Source organism: Heptranchias perlo, chromosome 28, assembly GCF_035084215.1.
Source record: "Heptranchias perlo isolate sHepPer1 chromosome 28, sHepPer1.hap1, whole genome shotgun sequence".
In the NCBI taxonomy this organism is placed as follows: domain Eukaryota; kingdom Metazoa; phylum Chordata; class Chondrichthyes; order Hexanchiformes; family Hexanchidae; genus Heptranchias; species Heptranchias perlo.
The window spans coordinates 38,494,017-38,515,205 of record NC_090352.1 but is presented as its reverse complement, the minus strand read 5'-3'; the positions used below and the strand labels follow the sequence as shown (position 1 = coordinate 38,515,205).

At 53.9% G+C, this 21,189-nt stretch overlaps 2 protein-coding genes across 6 annotated transcripts; one reads left to right on the top strand and one right to left on the bottom strand.

Annotated features, from left to right (window-relative positions):
• Positions 1 to 458: 458 nt before the first annotated feature.
• On the bottom strand, positions 459 to 13,032 carry LOC137345088 (sulfurtransferase Alvin_2599-like). Of its 5 annotated transcripts, none has more exons than XM_068008535.1 (4): positions 12,660 to 13,032; positions 6,310 to 6,445; positions 3,621 to 3,729; positions 459 to 1,666 (listed from the first exon to the last, which is right to left on the bottom strand). In XM_068008535.1, exons 2-4 carry the CDS (start codon positions 6,418 to 6,420, stop codon positions 1,395 to 1,397), a joined length of 492 nt encoding a protein of 163 aa, XP_067864636.1. In that variant the 5' UTR covers positions 6,421 to 6,445; positions 12,660 to 13,032; the 3' UTR covers positions 459 to 1,394. The 5 variants fall into 5 exon arrangements, with proteins under 5 accessions (XP_067864636.1, XP_067864641.1, XP_067864639.1 ...); XM_068008540.1 differs by lacking the exon at positions 12,660 to 13,032 and adding an exon at positions 12,145 to 12,219; XM_068008538.1 differs by lacking the exon at positions 12,660 to 13,032 and adding an exon at positions 10,210 to 10,303.
• Positions 12,676 to 19,867, top strand: med31 (mediator complex subunit 31). The gene is made up of 4 exons (XM_068008541.1): positions 12,676 to 13,007; positions 15,743 to 15,817; positions 16,173 to 16,269; positions 18,513 to 19,867. Exons 1-4 carry the CDS (start codon positions 12,974 to 12,976, stop codon positions 18,703 to 18,705), a joined length of 399 nt encoding a protein of 132 aa, XP_067864642.1. The 5' UTR covers positions 12,676 to 12,973; the 3' UTR covers positions 18,706 to 19,867.
• Positions 19,868 to 21,189: the final 1,322 nt, after the last annotated feature.

Here is a 21,189-nt window from a genome sequence, read left to right as displayed (position 1 = left end):
CACAATGCATCATACTGACACACTGATAGTTCCTGATGTAAATGGTTAGTCACAGATTTCTTTATTTCATAGGTTAGTATACAGTTGATTCAATTCCAGAAACTGGCTGATCCATATTCTCTCCATCGGTACTGAGCCATGCAAAGCAGGAAGGTCCCAAGGGGAGGACTGTGCCCCAGGGAGAGTCAGTGCCTCCAGGGACTGTACCCCAGGGAGAGTCAGCACCTTGAGGGACTGTACCCCAGGGAGAGTCAGCACCTTCAGGGACTGTACCCCAGGGAGAGTCAGCACCTTCAGGGACTGTACCCCAGGGAGAGTCAGCACCTTCAGGGACTGTAGCCCAGGGAGAGTCAGCGCCTTCAGGGGAGGGGGGAATGATGCGTGATTCTGTTATCAAGTATTAAAGGATGGGTGGTCTTACTCATAATTTACTTCTCAAAATAATAGGGTTCACAGCATTGAATGTTAGATGTCACAGATTTATTAATCATACAATAATAATCAACAATAATTAAACATACACTTAACAGCAGCGCTTACGGCAAAACCTTCCGAGTGTTTAACCGGAGAATCCACACGTCACGGTCCCGAGCTCCGGTTTCACAGGCCGATTGGACCTTAATTGAATTCCAAAGTTATCTGTCCCAACACCCACCTTTTATACCTTTTTCTCTCTCCACCCTTTCTAAGTGACACTTTGTATGTTTTATCGTTACACGACACAGTTGTTGTTCAGCACCGAGTTGATTGGCCATTTCTTGCTGCACACAGCTCTGTAACTACCTTAACCTGACTCACACTCCCGGACTTTGAAAGATCAGAGGGAGTTTTCCTGTCCTGTGTCTGTACAATAACTTCAGTTTTAACGAGTTCTTTTTCCACAGGCCGGTTCAACTCCCCGATTTGTTAACTTGCCATCCCCCACCAGTCACCTGCTCCTGAAAAGGATGACGTATTCGCAAATGTTTCCTTCTGCAGAACTCGTCATCAACTAATTAAAGTTCCCTGCGGTAGGTCACTAAAATGTCGTTTGATTAGGGTTATTGTCTAAACTGACCATTGCCTTGACCATCACTTAATTCAACAGTCCAGTGGTCACTGCATCTAAATTATACATACATGCACGTAAAATAAAGCAAGTTTGTTTTATGATTAAACTTTCATTTTTTCTAACCGAGACTCACTGAAGAGGCAAAAGGTAAATATTAAAGAGAAAGCAGATTCTGTGTAACATTAGCAATCTTCAAATCAGTCTGATTAACCCCTTTCCAACGCGAGCACAGTGCAGAATTCCAGTGTATGATTCCCACTGATGCCGAGATTGCATTATTCTAATTTCCCGATGTACCAGGAATCCCGTGGGACCGGAATACTCGAAGCCAAGAACCTTCCGCTTAGATACGAGCCCTGAACTCGGGCGCCAGGAGCTGACCCCACATCGTGTTGTAGGGGTGAACCAGGCTTGTGGGCTGGTTCGTGCCATCCACGATGGGCTTCCTCTCGTTGGCCCACTTCACCAGACCCCCCTCCAGGTTGTAAACCTTCAGCGACCCGCGCAGGCCTTGGCCGGAATCGCTCGCTAGGAACTCGTTGAGTTTCTGAGCCACTTTGGAGGAGCGATATCCCACGGTGCAGTAACACACCACGGCCCTGACCTCTTTACAATCTGCAAAAAAAAACATAAAATGGCAAAAGAACACGTACGTAGAATGAAGAGGAGGAGCTGCCCTGAGACACGCCAGCCTGGGGGCTGCATGGTGAGAGGCTCAGTGTGATCCAACTGCGAGCCTGGAGCCCAATCAAAACACAAGGATTCATAGCTACAGGAAAAGGCCATTTGGCAAAACAACCCTGCCCCTTTCCAAAAGACCAACCCCACCTCCTCGACCCCCGTCCCTCCGCCCCCACCTCCTTCCCCCCCCCCGTCCCTCCGCCCCCACCTCCTTCCCCCCCCCGTCCCTCCGCCCCCACCTCCTTCCCCCCCCCGTCCCTCCGCCCCCACCTCCTTCCCCCCCCCGTCCCTCCGCCCCCACCTCCTTCCCCCCACCGTCCCTCCGCCCCCCCGTCCCCACCTCCTTCCCCCCCCCGCCCCCACCTCCTTCCCCCCCCCGCCCCCACCTCCTTCCCCCCCCGTCCCTCCGCCCCCACCTCCTTCCCCCCACCGTCCCTCCGCCCCCACCTCCTACCCCCCCCGTCCCTCCGCCCCCACCTCCTTCCCCCCCCCCGTCCCTCCGCCCCCACCTCCTTCCGCCCCCACCTCCTTCCGCCCCCACCTCCTTCCCCCCCCCCGTCCCTCCGCCCCCACCTCCTTCCCCCCCCCCGTCCCTCCGCCCCCACCTCCTTCCCCCCACCGTCCCTCCGCCCCCCCGTCCCCACCTCCTTCCCCCCCCCGCCCCCACCTCCTTCCCCCCCCGTCCCTCCGCCCCCACCTCCTTCCCCCCACCGTCCCTCCGCCCCCACCTCCTTCCCCCCACCGTCCCTCCGCCCCCACCTCCTACCCCCCCCCGTCCCTCCGCCCCCACCTCCTACCCCCCCCCGTCCCTCCGCCCCCACCTCCTTCCCCCCCCCGTCCCTCCGCCCCCACCTCCTTCCGCCCCCACCTCCTTTACCCCCCCCCCGTCCCTCCGCCCCCACCTCCTTCCCCCCCCCGTCCCTCCGCCCCCACCTCCTTCCGCCCCCACCTCCTTTACCCCCCCCCCTCCGCCCCCACCTCCTTCCCCCCCCGTCCCTCCGCCCCCACCGTCACTCCGCCCCCACCTCCTTCCCCCCCCCCGTCACTCCGCCCCCACCTCCTTCCCCCCCCCCACCTCCTTCCCCCCCCCCCACCTCCTTCCCCCCCCCCCGTCCCTCCGCCCCCACCTCCTTCCCCCCCCCCCGTCCCTCCGCCCCCACCTCCTCACTATAACCTTCAATTCCACCCACCCAATAGGAGGAGAGGAGGGGGAATGTGTGGAGAGGAAGAGGCGGGGGGACAGAGGGAGGGGGCGTCTAGGAACCTTTATAATAACCCATGGGACATGACCCAGTAAAATGATCTTTGGTTTATTGATCCCTTCCAGTAAGAACTGAAATGAAATAATCCTCCATTAAATGACGAGGAGTGGATTAATGCTGTGCAGGCAGTCTCCTAGTGAGAGAGAATTTGGCAAGGAGAAAAAGAGATGATTTGATCTCAGGTGAACACAAGAGCCAGTCTGTAAACCTGAGAACAGAGAGTTAATTAACTGCGAACCAAAATAAAGTGATAGAGACACAAAAAGGAGATGGTCAGGAGCAACTGTGGGTCGGGTTAATTAACGGTGGGGGGGGGTCGTATAAAACATGGAGGAACAGTCAGAGACGGCCGGATACCTTGACCCTGTAGTAAGCAGCAAGTCCGAGAGCACAGGTCCAGGAGAATGGAAACAGAGGCTGGCCTTTTCAGTCTGGTCATTAGGATTTCAAGAGGTCCTGTTCAGACCTGCCCAGAGTCTGGGCTGTTTGTAACCCCCCATTTGGTCTGTGTGTGTTGCAGAACCGTTTCCCAGGCTGGGGCCTGGATAGTGTCGTCCTGAACAGACTGCAGAAGGGGTCAAGTGATTAATGAGAGCACGGGGCGGGGAGAATTAGACTGTCCCTACCTGCCAGGCCCAGCTGCTTGACCACATGGTCCATGTTGGTGGAGTCTGGGTCAATGCGAACGGCTCCTTCCAGGTGACTGACTTCATATTCAGCCGGACTCCGAGCATCCTGGAACAACAGGGAGACATTCTGAGACCAGGAACGTGGAGTTTCAGATTCTGCTCTTCCATCCTGTACCTGCCCTGAGAATGTTTGATGGGACAGTGTAGAGGGAGCTTTACTCTGTATCTAACCCTGTACCTGCCCTGAGAGTGTTTGATGGGACAGTGTAGAGGGAGCTTTACTCTGTATCTAACCCGTGCTGTACCTGCCCTGGGAGTGTTTGATGGGACAGTGTAGAGGGAGCTTTACTCTGTATCTAACCCTGTACCTGCCCTGAGAGTGTTTGATGGGACAGTGTAGAGGGAGCTTTACTCTGTATCTAACCCTGTACCTGCCCTGAGAGTGTTTGATGGGACAGTGTAGAGGGAGCTTTACTCTGTATCTAACCCGTGCTGTACCTGCCCTGGGAGTGTTTGATGGGACAGTGTAGAGGGAGCTTTACTCTGTATCTAACCCGTGCTGTGCCTGCCCTGGGAGTGTTTGATGGGACAGTGTAGAGGGAGCTTTACTCTGTATCTAACCCGTGCTGTACCTGCCCTGGGAGTGTTGATCACTGGTAGAAGAGGATGGGGCCGAGATAAGTATTTGAGACACCATCAAAACTAATTTATTTAAAGAGCGAGAACTTTGGACGAATTCCCACTCCTAGCTGCAGTCTGTGTGGTGATTGCTGCTTTGTGAAGGTTGTGGAATGAAGCCTTTCTTTGTTTGAGTTCTATCTTGAAATGTAATTTCCCCCCCGCCCGTCTGTAGATTTGCCTGTAATAATTTCTCTAATTACCAGTGAGGAGGGAGGTACTGAATTATTCTGAACTCACTGACATATAGTTAGAAATGCTCACTCTGTCTTGCGGTGGACCCACCCAATGTTTTTGCTGCAGATTTGGCCCCACATTTGTGATGGAGGCAGCCAGCTAACCCTCATCAAGGCCATTGTCTTCGGTCCCTGCCACAAACTCCGTTCCCCAGCCACTGACTCCATCCCTCTCCCTGGCCGCTGTCTGAGGCTGAACCAGACAGTTCGCGACCTTCGCCTCCTATTTGACCCTGAGATGAGCTTCCGACCCCCTATCCCCTCAATCACCGAGACCGCCTACTTCCACCTCTGTAACGTCGCCCGTCTCTGCCCCCGTCTCAGCTCATCTGCTGCTGAAACCCTCATCCCTGCCTTTGTTACTTCCAGACTCGACTATTCCAACGCTCTCCTGCCCGGCCTCCCATCTTCCACCCTCCGTAAACTTGAGCTCATCCAAAACTCTGCTGCCCGTATCCTAACTCGCACCAAGTCCCGTTCACCCATCACCCCCTGTGCTCGCTGACCTACATTGGCTCCCGGTCCGGGAACACCTCGATTTTAAAATTCTCATCCTTGATTTCAAATCCCTCCATGGCCTCGCCCCCTCCCTATCCCTGTAACCTCCTCCAGCCCTACAACCCTCCACGATCGCAGCGCTCCTCCAATTCTGGCCTCTTGCGCAGCCTCAATTTCCTTCACTCCACCATTGGCGGCCGTGCCTTCAGCTGCCTGGGCCCTAAGCTCTGGAATTCCCTCCCTAATCCTCTCCGCTGCTGTATCTCTCTCTCCTCCTTTCAGAGGCTCCTTAAAACCTACCTCTTTGACCCTCATCTGTCCAAATATCTCTATGTGACTCGGTGTCAAATTTTGTTTGATAATCGCTCCTGTGAAATGCCTTGGGACGTTTTACTACGTTAAAAGGCGCTATATAAATGCAAGGTGTTGTTGTTGATTGACAAAGGAAGGGGTCAGAGGGCGCGGGCGAGAGAGAGAGTGGCTGATGGAGATGGTGTGATCAATAAGATGCACAATATACCCGAGCTGTTTTAAGCCGAACCTCGTGCTACGTCCTCCATTTGCTGCACAAGGCTCGTTAAATTTAGGCAGGAAAATAAACCAAAAGCAGCTCCCTCATTCACCAATCACAGAATGGTATCAGGTCGAGAATTAGGCCCGAGTTGGAGGAGTGGGTGCAGTTTGGGGAAATCAGTGGTACGGTGCAGGGTAGATTGACTGGGTTGTTACCAGGGAGGAGGGGGGTCACAGTGATTGAGAGAGTGGAGGGGTTGAGACGGTTATGGGATGACCTGATAGGAGCCTACAAAATTTTGACGGGTTGTAAGGCACACACACAATATAGATATTCCATGTAAAATTTTATATATACACAGAATGTACAGCAGAAACAGGCCATTCGGCCCAACTGGTCTATGCTGGTGTTTATGCTCCACACGAGCCTCCTCCCTCCCTACTTCATCTCACCCTATCAGCATATCCTTCTATTCCTTTCTCCCTCATGTGTTTATCCAGCTTCCCCTTAAATGCCTCTACACTATTCACCTCAACTACTCCTTGTGGGAGTGAGTTCCACATTCTCACCACTATTTATACACACAAAACTTGTATTTATATCATGCCTCTAACATAGTAAAACGTCCCAAGGAACTTCACAGGAATGATTATCAGACAAAATTTGATACACACACACACAATATATATTCTATGTAAGGTTTTGTGTATATTATCTATCACACACACACAATATATAAGATTCATTCGGTGCTCCTCACCAGCAGCAGCATCTGATCCCGATTCTCCGCAATCTGCCGCTCCATACTGTCTGAAGTGAGATCTTGCACCGACTTAAAGCTCTGCCGAATCCACCAGATCACCGGTTCCATCCTCCCCGCGGGCAGAGGCCGCTACCTGTGATGGGAAACAGTTTTTAAACAAGCGTTGAAGGGATTGGTGAGTTAAGATGAGATGTGTCAACACACTCTGGGGAAATGAGATGATCCCAGTCAGGAGTGCAGAAAGGAAAATAAGGAACGCTGGTTATCTGTAGGGAATGGACCAGCGAGAGAGAGACAGACAAACACAGAGGAGGCAGATAGAGAGACAGGCGTACAAGCACACACAAACCACACGCGCACACAAACCACACGAGGCAGACAGGACACATACTGGACAGACTGACTTGCATTTATTTTGTGCCTTTAAAGTAGTAAAACGTCCCAAGGTGCTTCACAGGAGTGAAATCAAACAAAATTTGACAACAGGCCACATAAGGAGATATTAGGCCAGGTGACCAAAAGCTTGGTCAAAGAGGTAGGTTTTAAGGAGCGTCTTAAAGGAGGAGAGAGAGGCAGAGAGGTTTAGGGAGGGAATTCCAGAGCTCGGGGCCCAGGCAGCTGAAGGCACGGCCGCCAATGGTGGAGCGATTAAAATCGGGGATGCACAAAAGGCCAGAATTGGAGGAGCGCAGAGATCTCGGAGGGTTGTTGGGCTGGAGGAGGTTACAGAGATAGGGAGGGGGGCGAGGGCCATGGAGGGATTTGAACATGAGGATGAGAATTTTAAAATCGAGGTGTTCCCGGACCGGGAGCCAATGTAGGTCAGCGAGCACAGGGGGTGATGGGTGAACGGGACTTGGTGCGAGTTAGGATACGGGCAGCAGAGTTTTGGATGAGCTCAAGTTTACACAAGGTGGGAGGCCGGGCAGGAGAGCGTTGGAATAGTCGAGTCTGAAGGTAACAAAGGCATGGATGAGGGTTTCAGCAGCAGATGGGCTGAGGCAGGGGCGGAGACGGACGATGTGAGAAGTGGAAGTAGGCGGTCTTGGTGATGGAGGGGATACGGGGTCGGAAGCTCGGCTCAGGATCAAATAGGACGCGGAGGTTGCGAACAGTCTAGTCGAGGGAGAAGTATATCTGCGGTCACTGCACCCTGCGATTTAAAACCGAATTAAAACACAAACGAACAGGAGGAGGCCATTCAGATCAACGGGATAAAATACGTGAGTGGCAGGTCAATGGTAGAGGAAATGTAATCTAGGGAAGAATAAACAGGTGACACACGTACTCCACGAGTGGTGTAACAGCCAAGGATGAATGAGATCGGGGGGAAACGTGGCAGCCTCAAAACGCAGCGTAACCACTCACCGCAGAGCAACAATCAACAGTTTGGAGCCATATATAAAAGAGATGGGGGCTGCTGACCACACCGGGCTCTGGTCAGACCCCACCGTGAACACCACGTCCAGTTCTGGTTGTCGGAACACGAGGGAGATGTTTCAAACACTGGAGGCGGAGCGGGGAGCGGGGGCAAGGGGGCAAGGGGGCAGGGGGCAGGGGGGAGACCGATCGCCAGGGGTCAGATTGACCAGAGTTAGGAGGAAAGACTTTAAAGGAGGTGATGTAGAGGGAGCCTCTCAGGGTTGTTTACATCAGCCACGGAGAACGTAAATTCCCAACATTGCTTCGAAACTAAACTGTGACAGCAAGAACCAGGGTCAGAATTTGAGGCTGGTGTCAGGAAGTTCTTCAGACAGAGTGTCTTTCTGGGAAGGGCAGTTGGGGGGGAAACACTCTGGAACCATTTAAGGATGAGTTGGACGGTGTGGTGGGACTACAGGGTCTCTCTGGATAGATGAGCTGGGGCAGGTCGATCTGTATTCCCGGCAGGGCTACGGTGTGAGCCTGAGACGTGGAGTCACTGCCTCTCAGAGGATTCTAGGCTCCACTATCCGCAGTCTTAAATTTCTGCACTGCACATAAACCAGAAAAACAAACCCTGCCAGTCCATCAGGGATTTGCAGGTGATCTTTAACCCTTAAATTGCTGGCTCCCTGGGCCGTACTGTGTCCCTGACAATAATATTACAGAGCATAGGAACAGGAGGAGGCCGTTCAGCCCCTCGAGTCTGTTCTGCCATTCAATGAGATGATGGCTGATCTGGATCCTAACTCCATTTACCCGTAGTGGTCCCCGTGTCCGTCCCGCTCCCCGTGCGGTGTCACCGTGTCCGTCCCGCTCCCCGTGCGGTGTCACCGTGTCCGTCCCGCTCCCCGTGCGGTGTCACCGTGTCCGTCCCGCTCCCCGTGCGGTGTCACCGTGTCCGTCCCGCTCCCCGTGCGGTGTCACCGTGTCCGTCCCGCTCCCCGTGCGGTGTCACCGTGTCCGTCCCGCTCCCCGTGCGGTGTCACCGTGTCCGTCCCGCTCCCCGTGCGGTGTCACCGTGTCCGTCCCGCTCCCCGTGCGGTGTCACCGTGTCCGTCCCGCTCCCCGTGCGGTGTCACCGTGTCCGTCCCGCTCCCCGTGCGGTGTCACCGTGTCCGTCCCGCTCCCCGTGCGGTGTCACCGTGTCCGTCCCGCTCCCCGTGCGGTGTCACCGTGTCCGTCCCGCTCCCCGTGCGGTGTCACCGTGTCCGTCCCGCTCCCCGTGCGGTGTCACCGTGTCCGTCCCGCTCCCCGTGCGGTGTCACCGTGTCCGTCCCGCTCCCCGTGCGGTGTCACCGTGTCCGTCCCGCTCCCCGTGCGGTGTCACCGTGTCCGTCCCGCTCCCCGTGCGGTGTCACCGTGTCCGTCCCGCTCCCCGTGCGGTGTCACCGTGTCCGTCCCGCTCCCTGTGCTGCGGTGTCACCGTGTCCGTCCCGCTCCCTGTGCGGTGTCACCGTGTCCGTCCCGCTCCCTGTGCGGTGTCACCGTGTCCGTCCCGCTCCCTGTGCGGTGTCACCGTGTCCGTCCCGCTCCCTGTGCGGTGTCACCGTGTCCGTCCCGCTCCCTGTGCGGTGTCACCGTGTCCGTCCCGCTCCCTGTGCTGCGGTGTCACCGTGTCCGTCCCGCTCCCTGTGCGGTGTCACCGTGTCCGTCCAGTTCCCGGTATCAATAGCTCTGGTCAGCGTAACATTAACCCTAAAGCACAGGAAACCCGACGTGATCTAAAATAACATGTGTAGGAGTCAGTTTTGCCTCAACTGCTCAGAACTGGGTCAGGCGAGAGGGGCAAATGGGCACTGTAAATTCCCCTCCCCCGGGGTGTGGGCCCATGTGAAGACACAGAGGCCCACTCGTCTGGAACCGACAGACAGACAGAGGCCCACTCGTCTGGAACAGACAGATAAACCGGCCGGCCGGCAGGCAGAGGCCTGCTCCTCTGGAACCGACAGACAGACGGAGGCCTGCTCCTCTGGAACCGACAGACAGACGGAGGCCTGCTCCTCTGGAACCGACAGACAGACGGAGGCCTGCTCCTCTGGAACCGACAGACAGACGGAGGCCTGCTCCTCTGGAACCGACAGACAGACGGAGGCCTGCTCCTCTGGAACCGACAGACAGACGGAGGCCTGCTCCTCTGGAACCGACAGACAGACGGAGGCCTGCTCCTCTGGAACCGACAGACAGACGGAGGCCTGCTCCTCTGGAACCGACAGACAGACGGGCCGGCAGGCAGAAAAAATAACTACAAACCGTATTATGCAGCAAGGAATAAGGGAACACAGGAGGCTGAAGTAAGAGATTGTCCCTTGGAGAGTCCCCAACTCAATCTCTGCCTCTCCTTATCAGCTCAGCCTCACTCTGAAAGAGAGAGAGTCAGCCTTACGTGTAGAGTGCAGCGGGAGCTATAAAAATAAAAGCTGGTTTCACAATCACTGTTCTTGTTTTGAAAGTAAGATTCATTCTGTGCCGTACCCAATTTATGAACGACTGAGAGAGGGAGCCACAATACGGAAGGTCAGCCTGATCGCAGCTGAATCCTTGGTGTGTGATTTCCAGGTGCCCAAATTGCATCGAAAACGTGAATACACTTAAAAATAGCAAGTAAAAAGCCAAGTACAACATTTATTGGAGATCTGAAACTTGCATTTTATACAGCACCTTTAACTTAGAGAAACGTCCCAAGGTGCTTTACAAAGGGCGCAATCAGAAACAAACCCAATCAAATCCTTTCATAATATCAGGTCAACCAAATTGGGAGGTGTGGTTAATACTGAGGAGGACAGCGACAAATTACAAGAGGACCTTAATAAACTTGCAGAACGGGCATGCGATTGGCAAATGAATTTCAATATAGGTGAATGTGAGGTGGTGTATTTTGGTGGGAAGAATAAGGAGGCCACAGACTGCTCGGATAATAAGAGTCAAAATGGGGTAGAGGAGCAGAGGGATTTGGGGGTACAGATACACAAATCACTGAAAGCAGCGACGTAGATTAATAAGGCCATAAAAAAGGCAAAACAAGCACTGGGGTTCATTTCTAGAGGGATAGAATTGAAAAGCAGAGAAATTATGTTATACTTGTATAGAACCTTGGTTAGACCACACTTGGAGTACTGTGCACAGTTCTGGTCCCCATATTATAAAAAGGATATAGATACACTCGACATGGTGCAAAAAAGATTCACAAGTATATTCTCTCAGTTCTGGTATCATCCTTATCAGGAAAGGCTGAACAGGCTGGAGCTTTTTGCTCGAGAAAAGAGAAGACTGAGGGGTGACCTGATAGAGGTCTTTAAGATAATGAAAGGGTTCGATAGGGTAGATGTAGAGAAAATGTTTCCACTTGTGGGGAGACCAAAACCAGTGGTCATAAATATAAGATAGTCACTAATAAATCCAATAGTGAATTCAGGGAAAACTTCTTTACCCAGAGAGTGGTGAGAATGTGGAACTCGCTCCCACAAGGAGTAGTTGAGGCGAATAGTGTAGATACATTTAAGGGGAAGCTCGATAAACACAAGGGAGAAATCTTGCATTTATATAGCGCCTTTCACAACCTCAGTCCCAAAGCACTTCACAGCCAATGAAAGACTTTTTGAAGTGTAGTCAGCAGGTCGTGCGTTCAAGTCCCACTCTAGAGACTAAAGCACAAAATCCAGGCTGACACTCCCAGTGTAATACCGAGGGAGCGCCGCACCGTCGGAGGGTCAGTACTGAGGGAGCGCCGCACCGTCGGAGGGGCAGTACAGAGGGAGCGCCGCACCGTCGGAGGGGCAGTACAGAGGGAGCGCCGCACCGTCGGAGGGTCAGTACTGAGGGAGCGCCGCACCGTCGGAGGGGCAGTACAGAGGGAGCGCCGCACCGTCGGAGGGGCAGTACAGAGGGAGCGCTGCACTGTCGGAGGGGCAGTACTGAGGGAGCGCCGCACCGTCGGAGGGGCAGTACAGAGGGAGCGCCGCACTGTCGGAGGGGCAGTACTGAGGGAGCGCCGCACCGTCGGAGGGGCAGTACTGAGGGAGCGCCGCACCGTCGGAGGGGCAGTACTGAGGGAGCGCCGCACCGTTGGAGGGGCAGTACTGAGGGAGCGCCGCACCGTTGGGGGGGCAGTACTGAGGGAGCGCCGCACCGTCGGGGGGGCAATACAGAGGGAGCGCCGCACCGTCGGAGGGGCAGTACAGAGGGAGCGCTGCGGCAGCCTATTTGTGCACAGCAAGATCCCACAAGCAGCAATAAGCTAAATGACCAAACCATCTGTTTTTAGTGACGTTGATCGAGGGATAAATACTGGCCCCAGCACAATGGGAGAACGCCCCTGCTCTTCTTTGAAATAGTGGCCGTGGGATCTTTTACGTCCACCAGAGAGGGCAGACGGGGCCTCGGTTTAACGTCTCATCCGAAAGACGGCACCTCCGACAGCGCGGCGCTCCCTCGGTGCCGACCCTCCGATGGCGCGGCGCTCCCTCGGTGCCGACCCTCCGACGCTCCCTCGGTGCCGACCCTCCGACGCTCCCTCGGTGCCGACCCTCCGACGCTCCCTCGGTGCCGACCCTCCGACGCTCCCTCGGTGCCGACCCTCCGACGCTCCCTCAGTATTACACTGGGAGTGTCAGCCTGGATTTTGTGCTTTAGTCTCTAGAGTGGGACTTGAACCCACGACCTGCTGACTCATAGAGCCAGGGCTGACAGCCAAACACCCAACACTCTAGTCTAGTCTAGTCTAGTATACTGTATACACTGCTCACAGTGACATCTCTTCTACATTGGGGATTAGGTGACCACTTTGCCTTGCAAATGCGACCAATGAGCTAATCTCTCAGCTATAAATATATACCCAACTCTGTTTGTGATTATTATTATTATTGCTTTAGATTATTGCCTTTATCTGTGTAAAGTATGTTTGTATATAAGCTGGTTGCCCTTACCATGTGTATTGCTGCCCCCTGCTTGCAGTACCGCGGCGCTGCCCCTCCAGCCCAGGGGGCAGCAGCGCCCCGCCTCCCGGTGTCGCTGTTCCGAGCGGCGTCACTTCCTCCGACCGCTGTTGTTGTTGTTCGACGGAGGGGAGCGCCGCCGACGCGAGCGGCCGATTAGTTAAATCAGTTCCCGCTAAGTTATACTGGTTAGAGCACGTTGTAACTAGTACCGACCAGCACTGCCGTCAACCGTGGTTAGACCGGAGCGGCTGCTTCCACCGCATTTCCTTCGGGCGAGAGGAGGCGGCGGGCTGAAAAGAGCAATGGCGGCGGCCCCAACCGGCGGCGCCGAGACAGGTAACGGGAAGGGGGCGGAAGTTAGGCTGGTCACGTGACCTGGTGCGGGGCGGAAATTGGGGTCGCGGGGCAACAGCGGGGCGGAAGTGAGGACCTTGCAGCTGTTTTAGCCTTGGTACTGGATGTGGGGAAGGGGTGCTGAGTGGCTGGGGTACAGGTTCCATTGGCCCTGGCGACCCTCTGATAACCTTCCCCCATCCAGGGGCTGTTCTTTATATGTGAGCCCAGGCAGTGGAAGGCACCACACCTGAGCCTGATCCTGCCTTCACCTGACATCCCCACACACAAACACTCACCACCAGAGGGTTCCCAGGAGAGGGAACCCCTGGCTGCTTTCCCCTTCTCTAACCTGGGACTTTAAGACCCATATGAGGCCTCTGCCTCAGCCGACTGGTGCCAGCCGTGGCGCGGTGGGTCGCACTCTCGCCTCGGAGTCAGAAGGCCGTGGGTTCGAGCCCCCACTCCCGAGTCTTGAGCCCCCGTAATCCAGGCCGACCCTCCCTGTGCCAGTACCGAGGGAGCGCTGCACTGTCAGAGATGCCATCTTTCGGATGAGACGTTAAGCAGACGTCTGCCCTCCTCAGGTGGACGTAAAAGATCCCACTGCACTAGTTTGAAGAAGAGCAGGGGGGAGTTTCTCCCCAGTGTCTTGGGTCTATATTGATCCCTCAACCAACACCACTAAAAACAGATTATCTGCTCATTATCACGTTGCTGTTTGTGGGACCTTGCTGTACACACATTGGCTGCTGCGTTTCCTGCATTACAAGTGAAGTGACTACACTTCAAAAATACTAAATTGGCTGTAAAGTGCTTTGGGACATCCTGAGCTTGTGAAAGGTGCCAGATAAGAACATAAGAAATAGGAGCAGGAGTAGGCCATATGGTCAATCAGATCATGGCTGATCTTTGACCTCAACTCCACTTTCCCACCTGATCCCCCGTATCCTGTAATTCCCCTAGAGTCCAAAAAACTATCGATCTCAGCCTTGAATATATTCAACGACACAGCATTCACAGCCCTCTGGGGTAGAGAATTCCAAAGATTCACAACCCTCTAAGTGAAGAAATTCTCCTTATCTCAGTCCTAAATGGCCGACCCCTTATTCTGAGACTATGCCCCCTAGTTCTGGACTCTCCAGCCGGGGGAAACAGCCTCTCAGCATCTACCCTGTGAAGCTCCCTCAAAATCTTATATTTTTCAATGAGATCACCTCTCATTCTTCTAAACTCCAGAGAGTATCGGCCCGTTCTACTCAATCTTTCCTCATAGGACAACCCTCTCATCCCAGGAATCAATCTAGTGAACCTTCATTGCACCCCCTCTAAGGCAAGTATATCCTTCCTTAGATAAGGAGACCAAAACTATACATAGTACTCCAGGTGAGGTCTCTCCAAAGCCCTGTACAATTGTAGTAAGACTTCCTTACTCTTGTACTCCAACCCTCTTGCAATAAAGGCCAACATGCTTATTTGCCTTCCTAATTGCTTGCTGTACCTGCATACTAACTTTCTGTACTTTGTGTACAAGGACACCTAAATCCCTCTGAACACCAACAGGAGAGGGACTGATGGGGAGACTCCATAATGGAATAACCAGACATGGACCCTGGGTGGGGTGGGAAAGTGTAGGAGGAAATTAGCCCTACAGTTTTGCCAACTGCAATCTATAGATGCAAGTTCTTTCTATCTTTTCTAACTGGGGCCCTCCTGGTCTGTTCGCCCGGCCGGGGCACAGAACGAGCCCAGTAAGGTGTTTGAGTGCAGGAGAGAGGTGGGACTGTTCAAGGGCAGGAGTCGTCTTTCTCCATATGATCAAATCCCACAGTGGGTTAAATTAGTCACAGAGCTAGGCAAACAAGAGGAACTCTCAGAATGCATCCGTGGAAGGAGTTGTGACGCTCTCTCAGCGTCGGTTGGACTGCTTTGTCATCCTGTGGTGGTATCACTTACCCATAGTACACTGCCCTGCTGAAACTCCTCAATCCCGGCACTGTCACTCACTGGAGAGAAGGGATCGAAGGGGAAAGAGAGAAAGTGAGCTGGTGGCTCCAACATGCAGTAGATGAATGTAGAATAGAAAGAGGAGAACGGACCACAGCCACCTCAACTTCTAACTCATAGGAATGGGGGGAAACAGGACAAATCTGAGGCCAATTTATAGGAAAACGCGGTGTATATTCCCTGAAGAAAGAACTTGCATTTATATAGCGCCTTTCAGGACATTCCAGAGTGCATCACTGTCAATGAAGTAGTTTTGAGGTGTAGTCACTGTTGTAATGTAGGAAATTGGCTGCTACGATTCCTACATCACACCAGCATCTACACTTCAAAAGTATCTCGTTGGCTGTAACACGCTTTGGGACGTCCTGAGGTGGTGAAAGGCGTGATCGAAATGCAAGTTGTTTCTTTATAAGTTCTAACAGATCAGCCATGATCTAATTGAATGGCAGAACAGGCTCGAGGGGCTGAATTTTCCTATGTGTCTCCGAATTGGTTCAGAGGTAATCGGGACAGGCTGTTCCACATCTCGACCCTCTCTCTCCTCCACTTGTTACTGACCCAGGCTCCAGTCTGAGTGCCAGCGATTACAGCGCTGTGATTTCCTCCATCCTCCCCCATTTAGAGTTGTGCCGACAGCAACAAGTATCACGCTGCATTCGAATTTAAATAATGAGAAAATAAATTTGTCCTTTTTTTCTTACCCCCCTCCCTCCCCTTCGCCCCGGGTTCAGAGGAACAGGCAAAGCTGCGTTTCCAGATGGAGCTGGAGTTCGTTCAGTGTCTGGCGAACCCAAACTACTTGAACTGTAAGTACCCCCAGGATCATCCCCGAGAATCATCAATCTGCTGTTTGATGCAGTGATGTTGGAATTGCTGATCTCCATTTTACCCATAAGCGGGAATGTATCTCCCTTGTGCTTCACTGAGCAGAGCGGGAATATAACCGCGGTCTTGCAGGGAGAGAGTCCATGATAAAACAACTAGACATGGACCCTGGGTGGGGTGGGAAGGTGTAGGCCCGCCTTGGTGGGCCCCCGGTTACGGCGGTGGGCCCCCGGTTACGGCGGTGGGCCCCGGTTAAGAATCCTCAATCTATCATGCCCGGATACTGTTGCTACCCGCGTATAATCAAATGCTTTCTTTATTTTCCCTGTCCCACAGTCCTGGCACAGCGTGGGTACTTCAGAGACCGAACATTTGTCAATTATTTCAAGTACCTCCTGTATTGGAAGGAGCCGGAATATGCCAAGTACCTGAAGTAAGTGCCTGGCCTCTGACCCGTGTGGGAGGAGAATCGATGCCGTGTTTCACCCCAGCCTCTGCCAATCGAGATCATTACCCCATGGCCCTGGATACCTCCTCCCCGCCCCCCAATATTCTCCCCTCCTCCTGACGATGCTCACCCTTTTGCTGGGGTAAAACGTCACCGGTGCATTCAGTGTGCCACTCAACTGCTCATCTTCGTATGTGACTGCGAGTGTCAGTAAGGTTAGGAACGTTCAAACAGGAACAGGCCATTCAGCCCCTCAAGCAATTCTGCAATTCAGTCCCATGAAACACTCCCAGGGCAGGTACAGCACGGGTTAGATACAGAGTAAAGCTCCCTCTACACTGTCCCATCAAACATTCCCAGGGCAGGTACAGGGTTAAATACAGAGTAAAGCTCCCTCTACACTGCCCCGTCAAACACTCCCAGGGCAGGTACAGCACGGGTTAGATACAGAGTAAAGCTCCCTCTACACTGTCCCCATCAAACACTCCCAGGGCAGGTACAGGGTTAGATGCAGAGTAAAGCTCCCTCTACACTGTCCCATCAAACATTCCCAGGGCAGGTACAGGGTTAAATACAGAGTAAAGCTCCCTCTACACTGCCCCGTCAAACACTCCCAGGGCAGGTACAGCACGGGTTAGATACAGAGTAAAGCTCCCTCTACACTGTCCCGTCAAACACTCCCAGGGCAGGTACAGCACGGGTTAGATACAGAGTAAAGCTCCCTCTACACTGTCCCGTCAAACACTCCCAGAGCAGGTACAGCACGGGTTAGATACAGAGTAAAACTCTGACAATGTGCCTCAGCCCTGACCTCGAGTTCATCCCGTGCAGCATTTCCTAATGAGGGAGATTGTCAAATTGTGACTGGTTTTGTACCGTGGCCTCATTCCACACAGGGCCCTCACGGTCAGGGGACTGAGAGACTTTGAGCTTTCCTCAGACCCAGAGGCGAAGGTCATTGTCACACTCATTGTCCCTCCTGAATATTTTAGAATGCCGACTGTTCATTGCTGCTGTGAATCAGTTTTATGCAGAAGCTGTTTGGCCGTTCTCAACAATGCTGTTTCCCTCTGTGGACATTTGTTAATTATTTTCAGTAGCGCCTGTAATTATGTGATGTGGCATGGCGTGCTCTACCTCCCTTCCTCCCCCTCCGCTCTCATCCACATTCCCTCACTCTCAACTCTCTCCCGCCACATTCCCTCCTTTTCACACTCCCTTTCTCCTTCAAAAATTCACTCCCACATGCTTTCACTCTCCTGCGATCTCCCTCTCCCTCTCCCGTGCTCTTTCTCCGCTCCCCAACACATGCTCGAACTCCCCCTCTCTGCTACAGGTATCCCCAGTGCTCCACATCAGCTCTCCCCCGCCCCCCCCCCCCCGCTCTCTCCTCTCCCCCCCCCCGCTCTCTCTCCTCTCCCCCCCCCCGCTCTCTCCTCTCCCCCCCCCCCCCGCTCTCTCTCCCCCCCCCCCCCCGCGCTCTCCCCCCCCCCCCCCTGCTCTCCCCCCCCCCCCCCCCGCCCGCTCTCTTCACCCCCCCCCCGCTCTACGCCCCCCGCTCGCCCCCCCCGCTCCCCCCCCCCGCTCTCCCTCCCCCCCCCATCGCTCTCCCTCCCCCCCCCCCCCATTGCTCTCCCTCCCCCCCCCCCATTGCTCTCCCTCCCCCCCCCCATTGCTCTCCCTCCCCCCCCCCATCGCTCTCCCTCCCCCCCCCCCATCGCTCTCCCTCCCCCCCCCCCATCGCTCCCCCCCCCCCCATCGCTCCCCCCCCCCCCCCCATCGCTCCCCCCCCCCCCCCACATCGCTCTCCCTCCCCCCCCCCCCATCGCTCTCCCTCCCCCCCCCCCCCCCCCATCGCTCTCCCTCCCCCCCCCCATCGCTCTATCTCTCTCTCCCGCTCTCTCTCCCGCTCTCTCTCCCCGCTCGCTCCTCCCGCTCGCTCTCCCGCTCGCTCTCCCCGCTCGCTCTCACCGCTCTCTCTCCCGCTCGCTCTCCCCGCTCTCTCTCCCGCTCGCTCTCCCGCTCGCTCTCCCGCTCTCTCTCCCGCTCGCTCTCCCGCTCGCTCTCCCGCTCTCTCTCCCGCTCTCTCTCCCGCTCTCTCTCCCGCTCTCTCTCCCGCTCTCTCTCCCGCTCTCTCTCCCGCTCGCTCTCCCCGCTCGCTCTCCCGCTCGCTCTCCCGCTCGCTCTCGCTCACACTTTCACTCACTCTCTCTCTCTCTCTCCTGCAGGTACCCTCAGTGCCTCCACATGCTCGAGCTGCTCCAGTACGAGCATTTCCGCAAGGAGCTGGTCAATGCCCAGTGCGCCAAGTTCATCGACGAGCAGCAGCTGCTGCACTGGCAACATTATTCCAGGAAACGGGTGAGGCTGCAGCAGGCACTGGCAGAGCAGCAACAGCAGAACAATGCGTCCAGCAAGTGAGGGGACCGCCCGGCGGGGAAGAGGGATTGCCGTCAGAATACGGGAGCTTTACCCGTACCCTGACTATAACAAATGGACACTATCTCCGACTGCATAGAGGAGCGTCTGGTGGGGATAACCCCCAGGCATTTATGTCTCATGGACCACATTAGCGCCAAACGGCAGCGATTGTGGGGAGGCTGGAATCAGTGCTGGCCTCCTCGCCCCTGCCCAGGCCTGGACTGGCCGGTAATTGAGTGGCACTGGTGCGGTCACCTCATGGACACAAAGAGTCACCAACTTCAGCTGGATTCACTCACGGAAATTGAAATGAATATGATGGAACACATCCCCCCTCTGAACCTGCAGGACCCGTGCTTGGTTATTGAGTCCGCAGCTCAGGAACGCTTTCTGATACCGGAGGGTTAAACGATTTGTATATGAGACGAGCGCAGTGCATAATTCAGTGTTGTCACTAGGGTTTCAGCAAAGTGGAACAGTCGGTGTGTGAGAAAACCAGACCCAGCAAAAACTCCCATACTATCCTCCCAAACCTGGACTGTGTCTGCAGAGAGCATTTAGAGCTGCGTAACACTGGGGTACAGTACTGGTGGGTACAGGTCTGTCACTGTATAACACTGGGGTACAGTACTGGTGGGTACAGGTCTGTCACTGTATAACACTGGGGTACAGTACTGGTGGGTACAGGTCTGTCCCTGTATAACACTGGGGTACAGTACTGGTGGGTACAGGTCTGTCACTGTATAACACTGGGGTACAGTACTGGTGGGTACAGGTCTGTCACTGTATAACACTGGGGTACAGTACTGGTGGGTACAGGTCTGTCCCTGAATAACACTGGGGTACAGTACTGGTGGGTACAGGTCTGTCACTGTATAACACTGGGGTACAGTACTGGTGGGTACAGGTCTGTCCCTGTATAACACTGGGGTACAGTACTGGTGGGTACAGGTCTGTCACTGTATAACACTGGGGTACAGTACTGGTGGGTACAGGTCTGTCACTGTATAACACTGGGGTACAGTACTGGTGGGTACAGGTCTGTCCCTGAATAACACTGGGGTACAGTACTGGTGGGTACAGGTCTGTCCCTGAATAACACTGGGGTACAGTACTGGTGGGTACAGGTCTGTCTCTGTATAACACTGGGGTACAGTACTGGTGGTTTGTATAACACTGGGGTACAGTACTGGTGGGTACAGGTCTGTCCCTGAATAACACTGGGGTACAGTACTGGTGGGTACAGTGGGAGCAGTTTGAAGGGGATTGTCTGGAGCAGGATAGGTTTTGTTAGTTTTGATAAACTGAATCCCCCATTGACAACACTGATGAATTAAGTGGACAGTGAGTGGGATTTCAGGTTGAAGTTATGTTCGAGATGGGCTGTTTTGTAAAACAACTGTTGTAGTTTTTTTTAAATTTGTGTTTGTGAGTAATTTACTCACTTATCTACCAATAAAAATGTCTGGAGCAAAATAGTCTTGTGTTTGTGATGTGTGAAAGCCCCAGAGATGGCCCTGTGTGGCGACCTGTGATAAGTGTGAATGGTGCACCTGATAAACAGCGTGGGGCAGATAGTGGAATCCACCAACAACCATCTCACTTGGGGACGAGACGTTTTAGTTTACGGGAACTTTGTGCTTTTACTAACTACTAACTGATTTCCCTGTCCCTGGGTATCTCGGGCTGCAGTCCAGGCTGCACTGTTTAGCTCTGACCCTTGATTTAGACAAGTTGGGTGAGTGGGCAAGAACATGGCAGATGCAGTATAACGTGGATAAATGTGAGGTTATCCACTTTGGTTGTAAAAACAGAAAGCAGATTATTATCTGAATGGTGATAGATTGGGAAAAGGGGAGGTGCAACGAGACCCTGGGTGTCCTTGTACACCAGTCGCTGAAAGCGAGCATTCAGGTGCAGCAAGCAGTTAGGAATGTGAATGGTATGTTGGCCTTCTTTGCAAGAGGATTGAGTACAGGAGCAGGATGTCTTACTGCAGTTATGCAGGGCCTTGGTGAGACCACATCTGGAGTATTGTGTGCAGTTTTGGTCTCCTTATCTGAGGAAGGATGTCCTTGCCATGGAGGGAGTGCAACGAAGGTTTACCAGACTGATTCCTGGGATGGCAGGATTGACGTATGAGGAGAGATTGGGTCGACTAGGCCTATATTCACTCGAGTTTAGAAGAATGAGAGGTGATCTCATCGAAACATATAAATTCTAACAGACTAGACAGACTAGATACAGGGAGGATGTTCCCGATGGCTGGGGAGTCCAGAACCAGGGGTCAAAGTCTCAGTTACGGGGTATACCATTTAGAACCGAGATGAGAGAAATTTCTTCACTCAGAGGGTGGTGAACCTGTGGAATTCTCTACCACAGAAGGCAGTGGAGCCAAGTCATTAGATGTATTCAAGAAGGAGATAGATATATTTCTTAATGCTAAAGGGATCAAGGATATGGGGAAAAAGCAGGAACAGGGTA